The 24,438-nt window shown below is 44.1% G+C and overlaps 1 protein-coding gene across 1 annotated transcript; it reads left to right on the top strand.

The window, feature by feature from the left end:
- Nucleotides 1-426: 426 nt before the first annotated feature.
- On the top strand, nt 427-6,921 carry CBLN4 (cerebellin 4 precursor). Its single transcript, XM_058850580.1, has 3 exons — nt 427-807; nt 2,001-2,117; nt 4,540-6,921. Exons 1-3 carry the CDS (start codon nt 541-543, stop codon nt 4,735-4,737), a joined length of 582 nt encoding a protein of 193 aa, XP_058706563.1. The 5' UTR covers nt 427-540; the 3' UTR covers nt 4,738-6,921.
- Nucleotides 6,922-24,438: the final 17,517 nt, after the last annotated feature.

The following is a 24,438-nucleotide window of genomic DNA, read 5'->3' as shown; positions in this document are numbered from 1 at the left end:
CACAGAGACAGACACACAGACACACAGACACACACAGACACACACACACACACAGAGAAGGGCACTCCGCAGCTCCTGCCCGTGCTCGCAGAGGCAGCTCTGGGGGAAGCTCCCACCTCTCCTCTCCTCTCATCCCGGATCTCCAGCTCCAGTTGCCGGCGGTCATGGCAGCGCCACATGGGTTTATTTCTCCGCGACCTCTCGTTTCTCTCTCTCAGCAATAATTCACCTGAGGGTTTTTTTTTCCCCCACCTCCCTTTCTCACGCTCTTTTTTGATGCGGAGAGAGGGGAGAAAAGGGCGTTCTGGACAGCGCGTATTGCTCCGGGCAGCTTTTTGCGGCGCGTTTTAAAGAGCTCGCCGGAGGAGCCGGGGAGAGAAGGAAAGAGAGAAGGAAAGAAAGAGGAAAAAAAAAAAAAAAAGAGAAGAAAAGAAGAAGAAGACGGCACAAAGTGTTGGCGGTGGGAGGAGGAGAGCGGAGGAGGAGGAGGAGGGCGGAGGAGCGCGGAGCGGTGGCCGGAGCGGGGCGCGGGTGCGGACCATGGGCTGGCGGCTGCTGCTGCTGGCCCTGGCGCTGGGCGGCCGCGTCGCCACCGCGCAGAACGACACCGAGCCCATCGTGCTGGAGGGCAAGTGCCTGGTGGTCTGCGACTCCAACCCGGCCCCCGACGCCAAGGGCTCGTCCTCCTCGCCGCTGGGCATCTCCGTGCGGGCGGCCAACTCCAAGGTGGCGTTCTCGGCCGTGCGGAGCACCAACCACGAGCCCTCCGAGATGAGCAACAAGACGCGCATCATCTACTTCGACCAGGTGAGCCCCAGGGAGCGCCGCATCCACAGGTGCCTTCCCCGCATCCCGGCTGAGAGCTGGGGCAGGGCAGGGCGGGCTGGGCCCGGGGGGGCTCCAGAGGCTCCCCCTTGGCCCCGGAGAAGCTCGGACCGAGCCCGGGGCTGCCGGGGCAGCAGCGCTCGGTGCCACCGGTGGGGCGACATCGGCCCGAGGGGCTCGGGGGTCTCAGCCTGAGTAGGGTCTGGACTGTTCGTGCCGCTTTAGAGAGGGGGACAAGAGCGAATTCTGAGGGAAAAGCCTTGAACTTTCCCAGCACAATGAATGTCCGGCTCCTCTCAGCTCAGCACCGATATTGGCGAGCAGATACCTGCACACGCTTTATTCCCAGCTCCCGTCCTGGGGACAGTCCAAAGTCCCTGGGACCGAGGGTTCTTCTTGTTCCTGCAGCCAGCTGTAGCCAGCAGTGAATCGTGGTGCCAGCTGCAGCCAGATGTGCCAGGCAGCTCAGGGTAAATAACCCTAAAACCCCACGGACAATCCCACAGGCTTCCGAGGGCTGTGCCTGGAAAGATCAATTAAAAATAAAGCATAATTAGGTGGAAAGAGAGCAAAATGTTGTCATTACAGAGGCTGTGTAGCATATGGGTGATGCAGTCATCTCGTATGTTCCCCTCTGTCACTTCTCTCTGCTTAATTAAACCCAAATTATTATTAGCACTCGTTAAAACAACTGAAGGCTCCCAGCCAGGCTTTGCTGGGATGTGCCAGCAACTGGGAGAACTGGGAATGGCTGGTGCTGTGCTCCTCACTCACACCTGGCTCTTTGGGAAGGCACTCTTGGCTTGGCCATTGCTCATCAGCCCAAAAATATGTGCCACTCCCAGAATTGGTGTTTTCACATCCTTTTTGGGGGAATGAGCAACAAAAATGCCTTTTAATAAACAGGTATGGAATAAAGGACTGAGGGTACGGCATAGTAGCAAAGTAAGAAGCAATTCCCCTCTTAGTTTATCTGTAGTAAAGTTGTCCTATAAATACAACTAAATACCCATTTTATGAGTTATTCCAAAGTAATTGAGAGAAAATGAATAAACCAGCTTAGATGCAGATTAAAATGTTTCCATTGATGAATGGTTTCTAAAGTTAATAATCTGTATTTTTCTTTAGCACTCAGCACCTGCACTAATCCCCATGCTGTATTTTTCTGTTTGTAGATCCTTGTAAATGTGGGCAATTTTTTCACGTTGGAGTCTGTCTTTGTAGCACCACGGAAAGGAATTTACAGTTTCAATTTTCACGTAATTAAAGTCTACCAGAGTCAAACAATTCAGGTATGTTGATTATAAAATCTTTATTTAAATTGCTCATTTAGGATAGAATATTGACTGAGCACGAGGGCATTTAAAGGAAAAATAGCTTCATTTACAGCAACCTGTGGTGTTGAATTCCTAGCAGTGGAGTCCATTAATTGAAGATGAACAGAAATAAGGCAGGAGCCTCACCTCAGATAAATCACCACAACTTCACTTCCATGCCACGAATATCTGGGGTGACAAAGAGCATTCCATAGAATGAATGATCCAAGAGTAAAAGAGAGCTCTGAATTTCACTTAGGTGCTGCTGAAGAGTCGTGTTTTGCTCCAGGTTAAACTCACTGTGTGGAACACAGGAGTTCTGGGTACCAGATTTGAGTATTTTCCAAACAATTTGTGCCCTGGCATCTGGTGCCAGGTCCCTGGTGATGCCCTCAGTGTGCTGAGGACCAGGTTTGGTTATTTCCCTGCAGCAGTGTCTTCTAGGGAGCCTTCACAGCGATATAAACTTCCTTTTTTCATCATATAATATTTAAAAGGTGTGTGATACATTAGAGAAAAGGGGTAATTCTGCACTTTCTTCTGTAGCTCAGTAACAATGGAGCTGCCTAATTAAATACAAGAGGGAAAAGCCTTTAAATTCCTGAACATCCCCTTGCTGAGCCAACAGCAAATTCCTTGAAGTAATTCCTTGATCTCCCTGCCAGGTCACGCAGTTGCTGTGACACCTCCTGGCTTGCCAGAGCTGCAGGAACATCTGTGGCTCCCCTGGTTTCCAGCACCAGAGCTCCAGCTTCTCTGAAGTGTCTGAGGCTTTTCCCTGCTCCCCCCTGCTCCTGGATGTGGTTTCCAGCCTGCCAGGCTGAGCTGAGCTGGATTTCTGCAGGAGTTGTGATCAGACATTGCTCTGTGGCTGCTCTGGGTTGCTGGGGAAGCTCCTGGGAGAGGTGGAGGTGGCAGAGAGCTGGTGAAAGCCACGATCCCATCTCTGCTGAAATTCCCCTGCAGTTTACAGCGGAAAATCCTAATTTCAGTCAGGTCAATGAAACAGCCTTAAATGAAACATTGACCTGAAAATCTCTATAATGAGTTTATAATCTGTTTAATGCACTCAGAATGTGTTCTTTTCACTCTCTTGCATGCTGAAGGTTGAATAACTGTCTATCAGCCACTTCAGTGGATTTAAAATGCCCATTGCCAGGAAAGGTGCCAAGCCTTGGGTTCTGGAAGCCCAGCTCAGACTCTGGCATTTCACAAACCAGGAGCTCACACCTGGGAGTTTTGTGGCAGGGAATGTTGGCCCAAAATCTTTCATGGATAAGAGATCCTGAAGTGATGGAGGGGTTTGCTTGGCTCCATTTTGGAAGGGTCAGTGTGAGCTCATCCCCTGTGAGTTTTCCTGTGTCTTGTGCTGTTATTGAATTCCTGTCAATGATTCCAGGGGAGCCTGAGGGAACAGAAAGAGTGAGAAACCCAAGGCAAGCCATGAGTAAAGCCTGGATGTCCTTTTTCTGTGGGGTAAATGGGGACAAGAACCAGAAACCATTGCAGTGGTTTGTGTCTCAGCCACATCCAGCCCCACTAAATCACCTGCAGGCTTCCCACACAAGCCATGTTCCTCTGCCCCCACAACATCTGTTAGAGCCATTAAATATCATTAAACTGCAATTGCTTCCCTGGAGACACCTGATTAAGTGGATTTCCCAGACAGGTGAATCCCAAATAAATCCCAGCCTCTGCTGCCCTGACTTCTGCTGAGCACTAATTTATTCTGTGGTGACTCCCATTAAAATTAATAGGACCATGTGCAAGGCCAGCACAGTGGATGTGGGTAAGAATCCCATAATTCACCCCCTGTGGCTGCATTAGAGCTGCTGGGAAAGGAAAAACAGCAAAGCTGATGGCTTTCCATGGGGGAAAGGAAAAATGTCTGGAGCTGCCCATTCCCCCAGGCCCTGCCCATCTTTATTCAGAGCTGCTGCTCCCAGAGCAGAGGCTGTGCTGCCTCGCAGGAGTTCTTTATAGAAAGAAAATGGAGTTGGTTTATACAGCTAAAAATGTGTTCTAAACTTCAGAGCTAAGCTGCCATCAGTACTGAGAGGGACACACATTTTGTTCCCAGTGAAGTGGAAGCTCCCAGCCCACTGTGGTGCTTCTGACACCTCTGTAACATCTCTGTGTGCCCAGAGTTCTTGGAAATATATATATTTTTTCTCCTGTGTGACTGAATAACCCTTGAGATAAGCAAAGTGACACCAGCTGAGGTGATGCCTCACTCAGCTGCAGGTCCAGCTCATGAACATCCACGTGCCTGTGCCAAATAAATGTCATTATCAGTTTAAAACAACCCAAAAAGCACGGAAGGTTGGGCCCTTGCGCCGTGGTTAATATCCAGGTATGTTTTGCAGTTAATTAGAGCTTCTCAGGGGCTCTCTTGCAGGTGAATTTGATGCTGAATGGGAAGCCAGTGATCTCTGCCTTCGCTGGGGACAAGGACGTCACCCGTGAGGCCGCCACCAACGGGGTGCTGCTGTACCTGGACAAGGAGGACAAGGTTTACCTGAAGCTGGAGAAAGGAAATCTGGTGGGTGGATGGCAGTACTCGACATTCTCCGGCTTCCTGGTCTTCCCCCTGTAAAGTCACTTTTCCTGTGGCGTTCATCCTCACCTCTGTTTCATGAAGATCGTTTTGTCGTCATGGGAGTGATGATGGTTCTTTATTGCTTTCTCACGGGTGATTTTGGATTCTCTCCATGGATTTTGGCCCCATCTGAACGACTCAGAAATTCCACAGAATCCTGTGTGTTCAAATACGATACCTTTGGACTGAGACTAAAGCAGACAATAAATATCAATGCTGAAGGTTACCGTCTAAAGCCGCCTGCAAGATTTATTCCAATTTCATTTCCTGGACTTACCGGATCCGTGGAAGAAGTGGATTTTCTTTAACTGTGAAAAGACTGGCACCAAATCTTTGATGTAGGAGAGAAGTCTGAGCTCAGACTTCAAGCACGAGTTAGTGTGTTGCTGCCAAAGAACACTGATGTATTGATATATTGCTGGTGTTTCTGTCCCGGGAGCGCACATTCCGCTCTCGTAGAGAGGTAATTCCTATTGCTGAGAGGCTGACTCGGGTTCTCCTCTGCCTGTTGTGTGTTGGATGGGTCACCCAGTATTTAATCACAATCAAGTCCAGCCTCCATCAGTCTGAGGGGTTATGGGTGTGGGTTGGTTGGATATGGAACGGGTTCCTCTGATTCCCAAAAGGAAAAGCAGATTAAAACCATTCAGGGTTCAAGGTGGTCGTTCAGGCACAACTTTGCTAAAACAGCTTTGCCCTGCAGGACACCTCACACTTGTTCTTCAATTTTAATTAGCTTGATTGGTAATTACTGCTTTGTTCAACTCCTGAGGGATTCCTTCCTTAGACACAACCACTTTGTCAGCTGGAGATGAGATCTCCTTTGTTTGTATTTCTGTGTATTTTCCAGCCCTTCTGTTGTGTTAAAGGTCTTATCTGATTTTGCCTTAACTCCACAGATGTAAAAAAATTCAGATCATTTGTTTAATAAATACGAAATCCAAATAACTGGGACCTAACTTGGTACAAAAGCTTCCCAGCTTTTTGTACAGGTCATGTGAATTCATAAACTTATTTATTATCTCATTGTTCCATAATAAAGATTAACATATGTTAGCTGAACTTTTGCCCTTTGGATTTTGGGAGTCGCTTCATACTATTTTTTTAATTTGATATAATTATTATATGCAAAATGGAAACTTTTTGGGATTCACAGAAAATATCCAGGGAGGCAAAAAAAACTGCCATGAGTTAGTCTGGCAGAATCCTGGAGGTAATCAGAGTGATCTAGAAATAACCTATGCATTTTATTTAAAAATAAAATTTAGGCAGCAATGCTGGCCTCACTGAAGTTGGTGTTAAGAATCACATTGATTCCAAAGGATTTGGGATGAAACCTCTGCTCCAGGTTCTGCCATCAACATCAGACTCCAGAGCCATCAGATTGAATACTCAATAAAATGATTTTCACATGAGCTGCTAACGAAACCTTCATCCCTCCTTCCCCAAATACACGGAATTGATGGATCTTTGTGCCTTGAGTATCATGAAAGATTTGGTTCTAAATTAAAAATTTCTGCCTGCTTGAAAATGTTTGTGGGTGGAAGCATCTTCAGCAACCTGGGAGCTTCCCTGAAAGCCACTTTGGGCTGGGATTTGCTGTTTTTGGGATCTGTTTCCAGCTCCTTCCCTTGCTGGCCAAGTGTGGTGTGTCCCATTGATATTTCACTGATTGAAAATCTAATTCCTGGCTGCTTGGTGCTCCTCACAAGAACATCAGGGGATTGGTGGCACAGCTTTGTGCCAAATTCCTGATTTTCCCTCACCCACCACAGGGGATTTTTCAGGCTGTTTCAGGAGGATTGCTGGGTACTTTGCACTCCTGTAAGTCAGAGAGGAGGTGATTTTTATCCCCACACAATTTTGTTCCTGTTCTGTTCCCACTGCAGTTGGGGAAGAAGTGGAAGGACCTGGCGAGAAGGTGAATGAGTGACATGGCTGAAAAATCTGAAAAAGTCATGATGACCAATCAAAAAGATGTGTTACTGCTGTACCCCCAAAATGTGTGTATATAAATATATGTATAAACCGCCTGGGATTGCAGATCATCGTTTGCATGATGTTATAAAGAGGTTACTTGTCCTAAGAGCTTCTTTCAGATGGGAGCATTGGTATTTTGTATAAAATTGGTAAAATCCGCCATCTCCCCCTGCCCATGGATATATCTGTAATGTAAAAGAAAAGAAAGAAAAATGGCATTAAAGGTGTCAGTATAATTTCTGAATGACCAAATGTATCTAACTTCTTGGATTTGTGAACAAATGATCCTTCAAGGCTGCTTTAGCATCCAGCAATAATCCCAAGCTATCTCAATATTGCTTTGATTGCTCCTCAGCAAAACATTCCTGATTTCTTCAGTCATTGATGCTTATTTAAACCGGAGCTGGAGAGACTGGGAAGTTATTCAATGGAGGGATACATTTTAATGGAAAATGCTTCTAAAAGCAGAATTACTAATTAATTATTTTGGTGGTTAAAGGAAAGGTTTAAGTGGAGCTGCTGTCATCACAGGGGGCTGAGCACCCAGAGGGGGCCTCTGGGGACAGGCAGGTCACACCTGAACATTTAAATAAGAACAAACTGGGGGGTTTAGACACAATTTGGGGCCACCAGATCTTGCCCTCATTTTTATTGTGTTGTCCCACCTCGGCTGAGCTGCTCCCAGAAGAGAGAGGATGAGCCAGGCTGGAAAATAAAATTCCTTTTCCTTCTGCCTTGCCATGCCCTGCATTTCCTGTTGGAGACACTTCCCTTTTTAAAGGGTGTTTAAGATTAGAGGTTGGATTGTTTTCAAAGAGCTTCAACCCTGCACTGAGCTGCTCTGCAAAGGTTAGAAACGAGTTTCTGATCCTCTGCAATTCCAGCAGACTTTGGGGAGGGCACAATCCCTCCTGTGCTGCACAAGGTGAGGATCTATACCCACATCCTTTCCAGGGAACTCTGTACCTTACAAAGGCTGTGCATTCTTAGCCACATGTGGGAAGGACAAAAGAAAGAAGTTACTTTCTGAGAATAACAGATTTATTTTATCATCAGTGGTTTCTTAATGAATGAGATCAGGATTATTGCTTTTTTATCTGGTTTACTCATATTGTATCCATATTTTTTTGGTGAAAGTAAAGGGAAAGCCCCTCCCTATTTTCCTTTCTTTCAGTCCTCAGTGATGGAAATGCTGTTGATAGAGCCAGGTCTCCCTGCTCTCCTCTGTTCATCCAGTGCTGCTCTGTCTGTTGATCCTCTGTGCTGTGAGGAATTTGGGCTGCACAAGACAGAAAACTGCAGAGCCCAAAAAAATCCTGTTCAAAAGAATTTGGTGGCAGTAGTATTTCTGAAAAGGCACTGAGGTAGCTTTGAAATGTTCACAAGCTCTTCTGTCTCTACATAAAAAGGAAAAACCAACGTTGAGAATTCCCTTTTTTTAAACAAGGCTTTATATGTGGTTTATGTTACATCATTTTCTAGCGGTGTCTGAACATTTTATGAGCATTAATTCAACCACTTTGGCCTTTTTATGGCTGAGCAAGCATAGCAACCTACTGAGAAAATGGGGACAGGGTTTGGGAAATGATTCCCAGGTGCCAACACATCCAATCCTGGTCCGGTTCAGTTTGCTGGATCAATCTTTTCCCGAGATGTCTTTTAAATACAAAGGATGGTTCTGGAGTAAATGGAATTCTGCTGTGTTTCCCCTCTCATATCTAAATAGCATTCCTAGAAAGATGAATGCAGGGAAAGGGTTTAAATGCCTGAGGAATTTCCCAGTTAGCTGCCAGCTCTTTGTTTTAGCCCCCAGAGGAGCACATCTGCACACAGAGTATTTTTGCAAGCAGGTTTTAGAACAGAGGAAGAAATGCAAGGAGCTCTGTGTCCCAACCACACCAAGGAGCTGAGCCATTAATGTGAAATATGGGCTGAAAGAAGCAGGAAAATGTTCTCCCCCTTTACACTCCTTTTATAGGGGGCTCTGAGTTGGGAACATCTTTTACCTCAGCAATTCATGTTGCCCTTTATATGGCAAGAGCTCTTTAAAATATTCAAACTCTTTGTCTTCTAAAGACAGCATCACCAGATAACTCAATGGAAATTCTGCCCAGGGACAGAATTTAGCGGCTGGCACTTGCCACAACAACATTTTTTTTTGTTCTTTTGCTGTCCAGACAGAAAAGGCTCCTTTGGGAAAAGGAAATTGTCTTAGACACTCAGCTGAAGTTATTTCTCTGTTGCTGGTTGGGAATGGGAAGGGGAATAAAGCCCTTTTCGACCCTGAGGGGAATTAATATAAAGAATGATGATAAAATCAGTGCCTGTTATAAAATTGATGATGGGAATCGTGGGGAAGTGGCTGGAAGAGTCTGTTTGGTGCGAGCTGTGAGCTGAGGCGTTCCATGGAGGTTGTGATCACTATTTTAATCCTCACACTTTGAGGGAAGGGCAGAGTTGCATCATTTTTAACAGGTCCTTCTCCTTCCCCTCTTCTCCCCCATTTTCCTTCTCGTGCTTCTTCTTTGCTGCAAAGGAACAAAGTAAAAATCCATCTGGAGCTGTCCTGGGGTCCTGCTTGGTGCAAAAATCCATGTGTGGGCTTTACTTAGTTTTATTTCCAAATCTCTCTCTTTTATTTATTTCTTTATTTAACATAAAGCAAACGTTTTCCCACTTTCATCCCCTCAATTGATTTTCTGAAGCACACAAAATTGGCTGTTGAAAATCCTGCACAAAGATGTCATAAACTTGTTTTTGTTTTATTTTTCACTTCAGAATTTCCATCTTTAATCTCACGGGGTGTGCTGATTTCCCTGCAGGGGGGATCAAACATTATGGATTTCTTCTGCTGATAAAATCCAGATCATATCAAGCTCACCTGGTTTAATGATTCCACCAGAGGCTCATTGCAGTGTTCAAGCTCAGTGAAATTTCCAGGCAGATTTTGGACACTTTAGGACCAGACTGTGGAAGAAAAGGTCCAGATTTCACATAAAAGTCGATTTTCTTTGTGCCCAGCTGCACCTTCACCCTCAGTCACTGCCTCATGGCATGATGGTGGTGCCCAGTTAATTTTGTTTATTAAAGATTTCCATAAATTGTCATTCTGGTGGTTGTGAGACCCTCAGAAGTGGCCAAGAAGCGTCACCAGTCCCTCCAAAGCTGGGGAAGAGGGACATTTTCCTTTCCTTTCCTTCCATTCCTTTCCCTTCTTTTCCCTTTTGGACAAGCACAAATATTTAAAATCAATATTGATTTAAATTTACTGATTTTTAAATTAATTGATAACCAGCAGTTATTGATACAGATAATACCAATTATTTGTATTATTACAACAGCTCAGTTACCCAAGGCTACAAAATTTGTGCAATTTTTTGACCATTTTTTTTTTTTTCTGTATTTTTATTAATAAATCTCCCTGGGCACTGAAGGAAGACACTGAAGAGACCTTCAACAGAGGGAAAATGGAAAAAATTCCAGGATGCAGCTGCAGGAATCAGAATCCAGGTGGGAGCACTCAGTGTAACCCAGATTTACAGCCAGAGCAGGAGATAACCTGATCTCTTACAGGACACCTCATTCCTCATTTCATTGGGACAAATAAACTCTGGCTCATTTCTAGAAAGCCAGATAATGAAAACATTTGAAGAATGAATACCTAAAGCACAGGAATGCTGAGGAACACCAGGGCTGGGTAAGAAATGAATTCTCCAGCGGCATCGAGTGTTTTACTTTTTGTGGAGTGTTTAAATGGATTTCTACAAAAATAATAAAGGCTTCTGGAGGAGATAACTCCAAGCCCATCTATCTTTGTTGCCTTGAATTCAATAGTGGTTAAGTGAGATAGTCTGGGCTTATTCTGCTGCAAACACTGATTCAGTGGGCAGGATTCAGCTGTCAGCTCCTTTTTGTACAGGAATTATTTCCCTGAACGAGCAGGTTCAGGTTTTCATTTCATTTTCTTCAGCTCTGTGAGAGACAGCTGAGGGTTTACAGCTCTGATCACATAACAATGTCAGCAACAGGAAATGTGCTGAGTTTAAAAGTCTGACTTGCAGGCTGCAGCCCAAATCCCTGGGTTTTTAGAAGTTGGATTGAATATTCTGCACATACATCTGGTGGAAAAGGCTTTTCTGTGCTCGTAGGAGCCTGGCTCAGACACGGGGGTGGCGTAAATGAGGTTTCCAGTAATGACAGCAGCCCAAGATTACAACTGTGAGCACCTCTAAACTCTGATGATTTGTCAAGAACTCACCCTGAAAAGAGAAATTTCACTGATCTGAGGCTTTGCAGGGAAAGGCTGCTCAGCAGAGCAGGACAAAATGCAGCAAACACATTTGATGGAGAAAAAAGGCCGTGGCTCACAATATTTAATATATTTTTTTTTAGATGCAGGAAAAAAGAGCAAAGCCTGATGAGCAAGAGCACCTGCAAAAACTTGAAAAATAACATTCAAAACCTTGAAAAATACCATTCAAAAAGTCCCAGCAGGAACACGTTGTTTAAACAGTAAATAAATCAATAACAGTTTGAGCACTGCAGGTTGTGCAACTTCAGGGGCAAACCAGGGGTGCCCAGAAGCTGAGCTTTTTTCTCTGCAGTAAATCTGAGTTTAAGGTGCTCAAAAGGGCACGGCTGGGTTTTTTTTCTGGAAAGCTCAGCTAAGGAATTTGCTTTTCATGATGCCCCAGAGGGTGCCCACAAAGTAATAAGTCAGCATCATTTTCTAGCTGCAGCTGATAACATTTATTGCTAATTCTTTAAACCCTTCTTTAAAAGAAAACAAGTCTCCAACCTGCATTGCACCCACAGGAATAATCTTTCTTTTCCTCAGTTTGGTAATTCAATTGTGACTTGTAAACTTGTGCAGCTGTAGCAAAAAAAAAAGTCTACAGTCAACTCTAATCTATCTTGAGGAGAGTAAGAAGTGCTTACCAGCACTGGTGTAGTAAATCCTGGCTGCTTTATTAAATAAATGTAGAATTTCACTCAGGAGCCTTAAGGAAGAAGAGTTTTAAAAGATCTGAACAATTTAGCACGCTCTGAAGCTGAATGAAGATTGATTGAATTTCGGAGTGAGATATAAACTGATGCCAAACCAAATCCCACTTAAATTCACTTTGTGAGAAGCGTGGCCAATGTTGATGTCCTCTGAGTGGTGAGAGACAAACCAGGAGAAATGCCTGAGGATCAGAGTCCTTCTGCCCCTGGAAAAAGACTCTAAACACATCCCAAAAGCTATTTATAAGTGTAAGTGTTATAGATACATATTATATTGTTGGCTTTTCGCAAATATTAAAATGAATGTTATGTGTATAAGAATGGGAAATTTTGTTGTATTAATATAGTTTTCTTTATTTGTGTTATTGATGAAATTTAGAAATAGTAGTATAATACATATATGGTAGGCTATGGCATAATATTAAAATAAAAACTGCTTTTGTTTGTATAACCCAAAGACTGAGAAAAAAAAAATAAATATATATATAGCTAGAGAAGTCCTGCATTTGTAAACTATCTTATCCAGATGAAGACAGCAGTGACCAGAACTCTGGGGGAGGAATTTATTGCATTTCTGGTATCAGAGAATGTAAATCTCAGTGGTGCCAAGAGGATTGATCTATTGGGAAGGGGGCAAGAGAAAACTAAACAGAAGAACACCAAAGATCCTAAGAAGAATGTCTGAATATGTGTGAGAATTTATGGATATGTAGCAGGGTTCTGTTTTTAAGGGACAATCCTTTGTTAGTAAGGTGTGCTCTCTTGGCTGAATGCAGAGACAACCTGCCATATCTGTATACTTTATTTTAATCTCCTAATTGTCTTTTCTTTATTAAACTCTTAAATTCTATAAAAATTCAATGAACCTCGTTTTTCACATAAGTCAGCTCTTGGGGGTCCTTCCATAATCAGCACACACGAAGGCAGGATGGGACCAGCACGTCCAGAGCTCAAATCTGAAGCGATTTCATGGATTTGGGTTCACTTCCTTCCGTGTCTGAGCTGTGCAGCTGCTTAATTCTTTGTTGCAGCAGCAGCAGAGGCTCTCCAGGGATAGGAAATGCTTTTAGAAGTAATTTGTGGTGCAGGCAGCCAAACAAAGCTTCCTCTTGCTGGGCAAACCAGGGGTGTTGCTCCCAGGTGGAATCTCCTCCCTCTTGCAGGAGTCTCTGAACTGGAGCAGAGTGGGTGAGACACAAAATAAGGTGAATTTCATATAATGAATCATATTCCTTAACAGAAAATTAAAATCTGCTGGCTTTTAGCAAAGGAAGGGGTGTGACAAGGTGATAAATATGAGACCCACCCTCCTTTAGCCCAGCTGGGCTTGGGAGGCTCCCCCAGCTCCCAGCCCCTTGCAATCCCCAGGGCAGGATTTGGGGTGCTCCCCTGGCCTTTGGCTGCTCTCAGGGTGACCCCAGCCCTCCCAGGGCTGCTCCACAGGGCACAATTTCCAGCCTTGGGGGATTTTTGGGGAGTCTGGGATTGCAAACACAGCGAGTGCATGAGGTGACAAGAACATCTGCTGCTGGCTTGGTTTTTTGGTGAGTGTGACCTCAAGCACACAAAAGTAAGAAAATTTTTGCTTTATTGCCTTTGTCTGGACAGAACTGACTCAAGAGATGATCTATGGACACAACAAATCCTTAAAATGAAAAGTTCTTCCCCGAGATAGGAAGCCTCCTCCAGAAAGTGATAGAAATTGCAGAGTGATGTGTGAAGAGACTCGTAAGCTGCAGTCCTGAATTTCAGATTTCCAGGAGCTGGTCTGAACACACACAGAGTCCCAACTCACTCCTCAGATTTCAGTAAAAGTCACATCCAAATGCAAAATGGGATTGCTTCTGCAGAAATTGTGGGAGGAAATCTTACATATTTCATGCTGGGACTTCAGCTTGGTTCATTCTTGTACCAGTTTCTATATATTCAATATATGGAGGTGTCCAAGGTGGGGTTTGGAGCAGCCTGGGATGGTGGAAGGTGGTTGGGGATGGAATGAGATGAGCTTTAAGCTCCTTTCCAACCCAAACCACTCTGGGATTTTCTGTTTGCAACTTTGCAAAGCTCTAGACAGCAGAAATCCAACAGCCTTAAAAACATGGCCCCAGAGAAATGTCCTCTAATGGGGCCACAGCTTGGAAACCCCTTAATTCAAGGAAATTGATTGTTAATTGTGCATTCTCCAACCAAAGCACAGGGACAAAATTAGTCCTGATTAACCAAGTTATATCAAATCACCACTGAGCTTTCCTAGAGTTCCACTCACTGCCTTCTGCCAGGCCCTGCTGGATGCCAAGGGCAGGCACAGATAATACATTATAAATAAATATAAGTATTATAATAAACCTTAAATAAATAACAGGTTAATGTGACAAACATTTACTTGGGAAAAAGATAAAAATTGGCCAATGTAGTGAAGCTCCCCTGCTCCAGATCCCCTCCCTGGGGAAGGAGTGGGGATGAAGAGCTGCAGAAAAAACGAGGGTTTGAGTTGAGTGCACGGAGTTGTAGCTGCTCCCACATGTCTGGAGTCAGGAACTGGGGAAAGACAGCTTAGGAATGACTCCACTCATTGATGGGAAGAATTCCCTTCTTATTTGAGGGGACTGGAAGTGCTGTGAGGGCTGTGAAGAGAGGGACACCACGTGTGACAGGAAAAGGCACTGCTGGTATGATGTTAGGAGGAATATTAGCAGGAATATCCCACTGCCAAGAGAAATCCCAGCCTTGGATCATCCTCTGCCTGCAGCCCAGATCAAAACAGGTCAAAATAGAAGACTAAAAGTAGAAAAATAACATTGCAGAGCAAGCCACTAAAAGCCTGTATCAGGGACAGCTCAGGGCTGTTTCTCTAAGAGCCTCTGGTGGAATCCAGATTGCTCAGGATCCATTGAAAAATAAAAAATCTTTTGATTGAAGAGCACCAGGCAGAGAATCTGGCACTCTGGAACTCATTTGTTCAGTTAAGTGCTGAATTCCCCCGTTTTCTCCCTGTTTTCACCCTCACCATGGAGCAGGTCTCGAGGATTCTGTTCCCTGTTTTGATTTGGGTTAAAATAACTCAATTTATTGTGTTTGATGAAGCAGCACAGCAGCTCTGGCCTGGGCTGGCACATTCTCCCAGAGCCCCAGAGGGGTTTTTGGGGGTGAAACTCCCTGAAACTCCCTTGGGATGCTGCTGGGCTGGGACCAGTCCATCCCATGCTAACAGCATTTAATTGCTTCCTAACTCAGCAGCAAATGGAGCTGATTGAGCTGTGCTGCAGAAGAAGGCTGTGCTGTTATTTCTTTACAAAGCCTGGCTTGCTTTTGGAGCATTTAAAACATCTTTTTCTTTTAAATGTCAATTAACAGCTGACAAACGTGAAAGAAATGTATTTATGACACGATGATCTCCAGCCTCACATCCCTCAGTCTTGGAATGTGTCATCACTTTTTACTCAAGTGGAGCTTTTGTTGGAAGCTTCCCTTATTTTAGTTTTAATGAGAATTTAAGAATGGAATGAAAATATAATCCTGCTGCTTAATTCTGGCATAAGCCTAATCGAGTTTATGCATAACAAAAATGTCAAGGCTTGTATATTCTGCTAGAAGCCCTTACTTTTAGGCAATGCAATTAATTACACTTGAACATCCTAGAGGTTTATTGCTTCAGATAAAAGCATCCTGAGCACCTTCTTTACTATTATTTCCAGAAGAAAAACAGTGTAAAATAAAGATAATTGAAGTATCTCTGACAGACAGGTTGTTTTTTCTTTGAAGGAACTGCGTGGCTTTAACAAAGAACCTCCTTAAAGAAATTTAGGAGCAGCTGCTTTGCATAGAAAACTTTGGTTTGTGGCAGCCTAAGTCATAATTTACTTTATTCTGTGCCTTTAAATATAGCATTGTACATTTCCATGGGTGATCTGGATGCCAGTTTAATTACCCAACGTCACTTTATATAAGAATGATCCAACTATTAAACCAGAAATTCAGTGCTAGGGCAGAATGGTGCTGCTAAAACTGAAAAATATCCCTTTAGTTCTGGCAGCATTCCTGGCACAGCTGAATTTCCTTCCCCTGGGAAAGGTGTGGGGAGGGAGGGGAGCTGCATGGAGCTCCCAGCAAGACACACAGAGCTAAAACTCCCTTCCACAATTGTCCTTCTCTGGATCTTTGGCTGGGATTAGGATCCTGACACTGATTTGATTGACAGCTGTGAGCATCTTGTGGAAGAGGTGGGAAAGAAAATATCCATGAAAATGTTACACTTAAATAAAAGCTCCCAGCAAAGTGAGTGTTTGCATCAGAGAGGAATAAGCAGCTTTTCCAAACTCCTGGCAAATTTATTCCAATCAAATGTGTAATTCCTGCTGCTCATTGTGCATTTTCATCATCGTGTCTGGCTGGAAGAAACTCACCCTGATTTTGATCAGTTTGATTTAAAAGCTCTGTAATTTTTTTTTCCCCCAGCAGCCAGGTTTTGTAATAGTTTCGTAGAGAGCAGCTTTTATTTCGTGGAATCGATGATATGGATTTCCCTTTAAATATAAAGATTGCCCAGTTCCACACTGGATGCTGTAACAGCATTTCAGAGATGAAGGGGCTGCCTGCTTTGTTCAGGTCACTTCTCAATAAATCACCCTTTGTTTCCCAATTTGGGCTAAAATGGATCCTCAAGAATGAGGAGGGTTTGATCCTTAGCAGTGAAAGCTTTATTATGTGTTACACCAAAAATTTTATCACTGTCCAGCCCTATAAAAATTCAGGATTATTTTTGCTGATTGATGTTTATTTAAGTAAAATATCATTAAATAACTAAGAACAACTCAGGGCCCCTTCTGGCCTCACTTTCCTCAACTTTCCCTTGAAAAAGTTGGAGGAAAAGGTCTAAAGCAAGCAAGTTTCAAAAACCTCCAAACCTGTCTTTCTACTAATCTGCTAAGAGTTTTGAGAGTACTCAAAAATATTAACATGTAAGAACACCTTCAGAGCCAGTCCAAGTTCCTCATCCCTTTTTTTGCTTTCCACCAAGGTTTTTCTGCAATAAAAGAAGCCAAAAATGAGAAAAAATATCTTTGCACTCTCCCTTTTTCACTTTGTCACAACTTTCTTTAAAAGAATTGAAGAAATGTTGGACAATGGCAGCGATGAGGGGAATCTATTCCCCAAATAACTCCCATTTTCCTCTGTGAGAAACTGAAAGACCCCAAGTTTTTATTTCAAATTATTAAGCTGGAATCCAGCTGGAGGAAGAATGGCTGCTTCATTCAGGAGTGAAACTTTTGAGAAAGCTTTAACGGGGAATTTCTGAATGGATTCAGAACTGCAGAGAGAAGGAGAAGAAAAAGGGAGGTGAAGCATTTGGCCATGTGCAGCAGGAGATGTCGAAGCCTGATCTTTTCACTCTCTCTGTAAAGTCCCCTGAGCTCAGGGCTTCTCACTTCTGCTCCTCCTGCTCCTGAGTGCTGCTTCCAGCAGGGCACAGAAGGCTGGGAAACTGCTGAGGCTCCTTCTTCAAAACATTAATATTTATTAAGTGCAATTAATGCTTTCTCACGCTGCTCACTCCTGATGGGAGAGATTTGTAAGCACACCACAAGGCGTGAGATGCAGCTTTGCAGAACACAAAAATATCCCAGTTTCTTTCTCAGCTGCTCAACATTGCACCAGGAAAAAGAAACCCCAGAGCCCCTTTCTGAACTCTTGAATGAAGTTCCCTCCTGTACAGAATCTGAGGCATAAAATCCTTGCACTGGTCCCCTGAAAGATAAAATTTGTGGTAGGAAAATTAAGGGAAACTACTTGAACTAATGGAGAATTAAGCTGCTACAAGTCACAGAGTATTTAAACTCCACATGACACTTCTAAAATAAAAACACCCCCAAATTAACAGAAGATCTGCTTCTGACAGAGTAAATTACTGTGGCAATGTGAATTCCTGCCTGGTTTTGGTGGAGGTGAGACAGCCCAGCTGCAGTGCACGGATTTTATCCTTTCCTTGGAGATTTTTGCCTTTTTGCTTTGTGCTACAGAGAGCTGAGCTGAGCATCCTCAGCTGAGAATCCCTAAAAGAAGCCACCAGCAAGACACAAGGTGGGAGTTGGGGATGTTCTCTCCATGAGCTGGGAATAATTTCCATGCTGAGCATGAGCTTCAATCCCAGGGGTCACAGAGCAGAGCTCCAGCCCAGCCTGGTGCCCACAGCTCACCTGCTGCTCTCATTTGGAATGTTCTGCACATTTCTAGGAATTCACTGAAGCCACACAGATTTTTGCCACAGGGAGACCTGGGAACAGATGATTTTGGACCAGGAAAAGAGCAGGAAAAGCCCTGGGAAAGAGGAAGATCTCATTGCTTCAGGAGTTTCTCTGAATTTCAGTTCATGCTTTTGGCTTCCTGTCCTTCCACTTTGTCCTGGGCCCCTCGAAATCATCTTTCCACCACATCAAACCCTGTTAGCATTTATTGCCTCCACAGCACAATGTTTGATATCCTGTAATGCAATAAAAGTCAGCTGCTCTACATTTGACATCTGAATTGTGTTAAGAAGGGAAAATCATTATAAAATGAATATGGAGAGACTCCACTCCTCTGGATCATTCCCTGCTGGAGGCTGCCCATGAGGCAAGGAGAAAGAAAGGACATTATAAATTCCATAAAGGGCTTTTTTCATGGTCACGTTGCTGGAGTGTAAGCAAACTCTTATTTACTTTGTTCAGTGCCACAATTAGTGAGGATCAAAGTGCCTGCAAGGGTGTTTTATACTGTAAATTATTAGGTAATTAACCTTAATGCACCCTGCTTATAATCTCCAAAACAGCTGAGAATATCCTTCAAAAGCAACAATACATGACTGCATCTCTGCTTACTAATAAATAAAATGAATAAAATGAGCCTGTGATGGGATGTGAGAGATTGGGGTGGTGTTAACAGAGAGTGTGCAGGAGGAAGAGGGAGAAAGAGAGAGAAAGAATTAAATCATCTTTCTTCAGAGCTGCAAGACAGAGATCCATATCACAAAGATGCAAATGAAGCAGCATCCAAGCAAAGGATGCTTTGCTGGCAAACCAATCCATTTTATCATATTTATTGCATTCCATGAGGGATTAGACTTCTTTTCTTCCACAACCAAAACTGGTTTATCTTTATAAAAACAAGGATAATAAATGAATAAACCAGATTACCTAGAAATAAAATGGATACTGTTGGAATCTATATCAGGGCTGCCAATTCTGGTTTTGTGGCAGGAGAGGTTGCTGGCAATGCCAGGCCCTGTAAGAGCAGAGCTGGTGGTTTCACTCGAATTTTCACAGAGATGGGATGAGTTTGTGATGCTCCACAGGGGATCCCAGCTCCCAAGAGATGGAGCTTGCACAGAACAACTGGGACCACTTAGACTTCCCTGAGGTGCCCCTGGGAGCTCCAAATATTTCCCACTTAAGGATTCCAGCTGTGCTCAGCAGGAGAAAGACAATGAGACAATGTGGGCTCTCCCTCCTAGACACCTGTGTTAAATGAAATATTCTCCTCTGGATCTCAAGGGCAGAGAGATTCTGCTTTTCTAATTTTACCAGTTTCAGATTTTATGGCTGGAAAAAAACAAACAGAATCCTTTTAAAGGAGTTTAAATTGTTCATTCTCCAAGGCACAGAACTCCTGAGCCTCATCAGTGCTAGGGCAGAGCAGAACGAGCTCATCAAGTGCTGGAAATCATCTCTGAAACACAGAAATCTCCTGGAATTAGAGCTGGAGCTGCCCTGACTCCAAGGCTTTGGGAGGCAGAAATGTCTGTCAGTTTTTAATGATTTCTGGAATGCTGCTATATTTTTGTGGATGAAACTCTTGGAAGGTAGGAAGTGACAGAAAGTGCAATAACTTGCATGGAGCAGTGCCAGCCCAACCCTGCAGGCAATCTGTCTCTATTTGGGAGCCAGAGGTAAGATTAAATATAGTTAATATGAGAGTAGAACTTTTTTCAGCATTTGTTAAAAATACTCCCATTTTCTCGCCATTTGAATGAGAAAATAACCTTTTCTGGTAAAAAGGGCTTTTTTCAAAAAGTTAATCATAATCATAGAGGATTAAAACTGCTTTAAGGAAGTTTTTTATCTTTGAAAGTAGCTGTCATTTGGAGTGTTCTCTGGATGCTTTCAAACCAAAGGAATTAAACTGTTTTCCTATTTTAATTACACTCTTCTGGCTGAAAAGGTGGTACAATAATTAATTTAATCATTCCAAACCATGAAAGTCTGAATTACACAGAGCTTTCAGCTGCATTTCTGTTCAGAGTTCTGCACACTTGAAATCATTAACGTGGTCAATATGAATCAGTTCAGACCCTGCCAGAAGAGAATAAAAATGTTGATTTTGTGAACCATGGGAGCCATCTGGAACCATCAATTGCCACGGAAGGAAATTCATTCCCAGACAAAACATTGGATTCAGCTCTCCCCCAGCCTGCCAAGCTGGGTGAGCTCCTTCCAGGAGAATTATTTCTGTATTCCCTGACAAGTTATCCAGCAGCAGCTCCCTGAGTGAAGCTCAGATCAGGGACTTTGTCAGAAATAAATGGAGTTTGAAACTCAGCTTTTCTGGACTTGTCTCTGCTGCTGCTGCTGCTGCCACGGGCCCTGCAAGGAAAATTCTCATCTCAGAGCTCCTCTTCCTCAAGGTCAGCCCAGAGCTGGGCACCTGAAAGGGCTTTAATGATCATCAGTGGGTTTTGAGGAAAAAATACAGCTTTAATAAGCTCTAAGGGTTTGTTTTTCACTCAAAAGATAAGCTTAGCTACAGGATTTTTTATGTAGAGAGAGGAAATGATTTTTATGGACAAGCAGAGCTGTGCCAGGGCTGCTGCTGGGATTCCCTGTCTCCAGGAGCAGGGGATGGAGCTCCTTGGATGCCCTCCCTGTTTGGAAGGTGCTTTATTGCTGGTCTGCACCGTGGATTTCCCTGCCAGAACTCAACCAGCAGAACTCAAATCTGGTTCTGTTCTGCTCAAGGGAGAGAGAAGCAAACCCTGCTGGGGTGGAGAGCCAGTGTTCCCTGTCTGATCCCAGCCTTTTGTTTCTGCAGCATCTGCAGGAGGTGTTTTAAAAGGACAACATTTTTAAAGCCACAGCCAGGAGTTTATTGCTTCCTCATAACTGATTTAATGCCTCAAATCAAAGGTTTAACCTCCTCCTCCACCAAAAATATACAGAGCACAGAGACAGATCATCTGTTATCTCTGTAAAAATGTCACCCACCATTAGTTCCTCCTATTAAAATGCATCTTTATTACCTGCTGTAATTATGAGGAATTTGGGCTGCTTCATATCTTTTCCAAGGGAAGGGAATGAACAGCATCTCCTTTTTCCAATGGGCCTTTCTCAGGGCTGAGTCTGCCTTTATCAGCTGAGCCCAACCACTGATGTCAAACAAACATGGAACATCAGTCCAATGAGATTATTTTAATTTTGCTATCAATGGCTTGAATGGGCACAGCAGATTCCAGAGGCAGTGAGAGCATTTCTGATTCAGGGATGAACCATCCCAGCCTAAGGAGTCCTTGCACCCCAGCTGAGATCCAGAAGCAGAGAAAAGGGAATTTCTATTGGGATTAGGGACAAGCTGACATGAGGCACTGGGACACAGGAGTGGAGATCCTGAGACTTCTGTCAGTGACGTTTGCATCACCCCTATGATCTCACAATGAGTAAAACCTCTCTGGATTGAGTCCTGAATATTTAGGAAGAAATTCTGGCTTCACAGAAGCCAAGAGCTGATCCAAATTGTACCCACCAGCTTCTCCCAAATAGATATTTATCTAAACCCAGCTTTGTTTCAATTCCATGCACATTTTCTCAACTCCAAAGCTGGCAAAGCCAGCTGAGACTGGCAGGGATTTATTTAAATGATCCAGGGCCCAGCCCATGTCCCCAAACACAGCAGTATCCAGAGATGAATCTGATCCAGCTCTGACAATTTACTAGATATTCTATCCTTTAATTACTTAAAGGATTACTCAGTGATTAATTCAGTCCTTCTGAAATCATGGTTCTCTATTCCCATATTTTCCCCCCCTGGAGTCAAGCTGAGCTGTAACAAATCCTTCCACTTTGCATTTCCAACTCAAATTTAACAGAGAGAGGCAGAGGTTCTGTTCAAGTGAATCAGCTCTAACCCCAATTTCCTTTCTCACTTTTCCAGCTCTAGAGAGAGGAAAAAAAGCTGCTAATCATCAGGAAACGCAGTTTTGACTGTGTGAAAACTGCCTTTTGCAACTCCAGGCAATTTTAGCAAGTCTATTGAAACATTTGCACTCCTGTGGCACTGTTGGAACGCTGATATTTTCCAAATTACACACTGGATACAAACCCTGTATTGAGCAGCCTTCCCCCAGCACCTTGGGATGGGCTCTTATTCCCTTATCCCTGCTGAATAGGTGTTTTCTCCAGGAGCATTTCTCTTGGCTTCAGAGGGGCTATTTGCAGCTTTAAGGAACTCCAAAATTCACCCTGAAACTCTTCTGTGCCCTTGGTTTCAGTGGTTATTAGCTCTGAGCAGCCTCACAAGGACACCCAGAACAGTCTCTGCAGCTCCCTCAGCTTTTACCTGGGCTAATTCACAAAGTCTTCCTGTCAGCAAAACCTGCGTTTTCTCACTTTTCCAAAGTCAGGAGGGAAGTTTGCACACTGGCCTGGAAACTGGGCAGGCACCAGGAACTGGGGGCACTGGGGGGATCCAGACTCCTCCTGCAGGGAACCAGAAGGAGAAATAGGATGCAGCTCAGAAGATACATCTTTATAAATATCTATCAGATACATTTTACAGGAGCCAAACACAATTCTGACCTCAAAGGATTTGCGATGTGCTCTAAATCTGGGCTAGGGGCTTGTGGTTTTTTTCATGTGGAGAAGCTCCTTAAATCCAGCCTGAACAGGAGGAGATGAGGAAAACAGGCAGGAGAACTGATGAGTTCTGATTCTGTGGGTTTGTGCTGCCTGATTAACTGATTCTGCCTGAATCCTGCCAAGCTTTCCCGTCACCTGCCAGCTTCTGCAGGTATTCTCCAGCTCCTGAGTTAGCTCTGTTCATGGACATTGATTCCCTGCAAGATTCTCTAGCCCAGGCAAGCCCCTGCAGCCTGGTGTTGCCTCTCCTAACTCCTTATAAACAGAAATTTCTGAATGCTCAGGGCTAAAATTCACCATCCTTCCTTCCCTCCAACCCTTCTGGCCCCAAGCTCTGAGTAATTCCCAGATTTCCTGGCTGAGGACCATTCCTCACCTCCCCTGGTTGGTGCCTGCTGTGTTTAGACTGTCAAAGCTGTTTTCTCCCTGGTCTCTAATTCCCCCACGTGGATTTGTCAGAGCTTGAGAGGTTTCACACCCCTGGTGAAGCTTTCTCAGCATTTTGAATCCTGAAGTGTTCATAGTTCTGCTGGCTGGTGCAGACTCTCCAGTGTCCAGCTCCCACTGTAGCTTTTCTCACTTGTTTCTTTGGGAAAATTGGGATCAAACAATGGAAATGTTGAGGAGGCAGCACAGAAGGACAGATGTATTTGCATAAACCTCCCACCCACCCTCAAAACACGAGGGTTTCCTTAGGGAACCAGCCTAAAAAATGAGAGAAAATATCCCTCAGGCAGCTCCCAGTGTTTGTGTATCTTTGCAGGAGCTGGTGCTGCCTGGAATACAAAATGGGATCCTGCCTGGAAAGCCAGAGAATTCCTTGGAGATTTAAAGGTATAAGATTAAGTGAAGGAATTTGTAGTAGTTACCCGACTCAATACAACATTCAAGCACTTTTAGCAGATTGAGCTCTTCCATTTTGTGCTGTAAAAGCCATTGGAGAGCTGAACAATCCTTTAGCAAACACCAGCAGCAAAAAACCCCATATTCCAGTTCTTATGAAGCTACCTTGTGCTCATCTGGTTTAGACACTGGGTTTTGACTGTGTAGCCGGGATTTTGGGGCAGATTTGGCATCCCAGGTGCAGAAATTCCTTTGTATCAGGACTCTCAGTCTCTTGTCCCGTTCCCGTTTATCCCAGGCAGGCCCTGCCTTTGGCTCCGTGATCTGGGATATGCCAGTGCAATATTGGGGATTTTCTTTAATGATTCCATTAAAAGCTCCCCTGTGGAATGAATTCCCGCAAGTTCCAGGGCTGTGTTCACCCTCCCAGCCTGGCTGAGCTGCGAGCTCCATCTCCTGCTCCTCATCCCAGAGCTCCCCGCATGGACAGGGAGCTCTCCAAACCTCCCACATCGCACAATCCCCTTTTTTTAGGCACAGGAATATGTTACAATTACCAGGAATTGCCCGAGGCAATGAATCCTGAGCTTTTAGCAGCGCCCGTTGTAGCGACTCCTTTTCCTCAAGCCAAGTATTTGATGGAATTACAGCTCTGGCGTCAGGAAAGGATGGGTTTGTTATCTGTCACTTTTCAGTGCTTCCCAGCCCGGGGCATCTCTGCAGATGACAGCAAGAACACAAAGAGCTCTTTCCCCAGGAACCCGAGGAGCTCTGGATCCCAGACATCCCAGATTTACACTTTGTTGGAGCCCTGCAAGGGAAGAACTGCAAACTCATCGTTATAAAGAGATATGCAAATCCCTCTTTTGTTTTCCAAGGAACCATTTAATTGTCTATTCTTCACCCTCAGATTTTCCCCAGCAGTTCCATTAGCTGACATGACAAAACGCCAGCTCGTTTCATATTTAAATGTAAGACCAATTTGAAATAA

This window comes from Poecile atricapillus, chromosome 15 (assembly GCF_030490865.1).
Source record: "Poecile atricapillus isolate bPoeAtr1 chromosome 15, bPoeAtr1.hap1, whole genome shotgun sequence".
Classification (NCBI taxonomy): domain Eukaryota; kingdom Metazoa; phylum Chordata; class Aves; order Passeriformes; family Paridae; genus Poecile; species Poecile atricapillus.
Note: the sequence above shows the minus strand (reverse complement) of the source record. Positions and strands in the feature narration are given on the sequence as shown.

What these genes read in the sequence shown, in the direction of transcription:
- CBLN4 (XM_058850580.1), top strand. Translation starts at nt 541, where the DNA reads ATGGGCTGGCGGCTGCTGCTGCTGGCCCTGGCGCTGGGCGGCCGCGTC. An exon ending in GCATCATCTACTTCGACCAG is followed by an intron (nt 808 to 2,000) that starts GTGAGCCCCAGG and finishes TTCTGTTTGTAG; the next exon opens with ATCCTTGTAAATGTGGGCAA. An exon ending in ACCAGAGTCAAACAATTCAG is followed by an intron (nt 2,118 to 4,539) that starts GTATGTTGATTA and finishes GCTCTCTTGCAG; the next exon opens with GTGAATTTGATGCTGAATGG.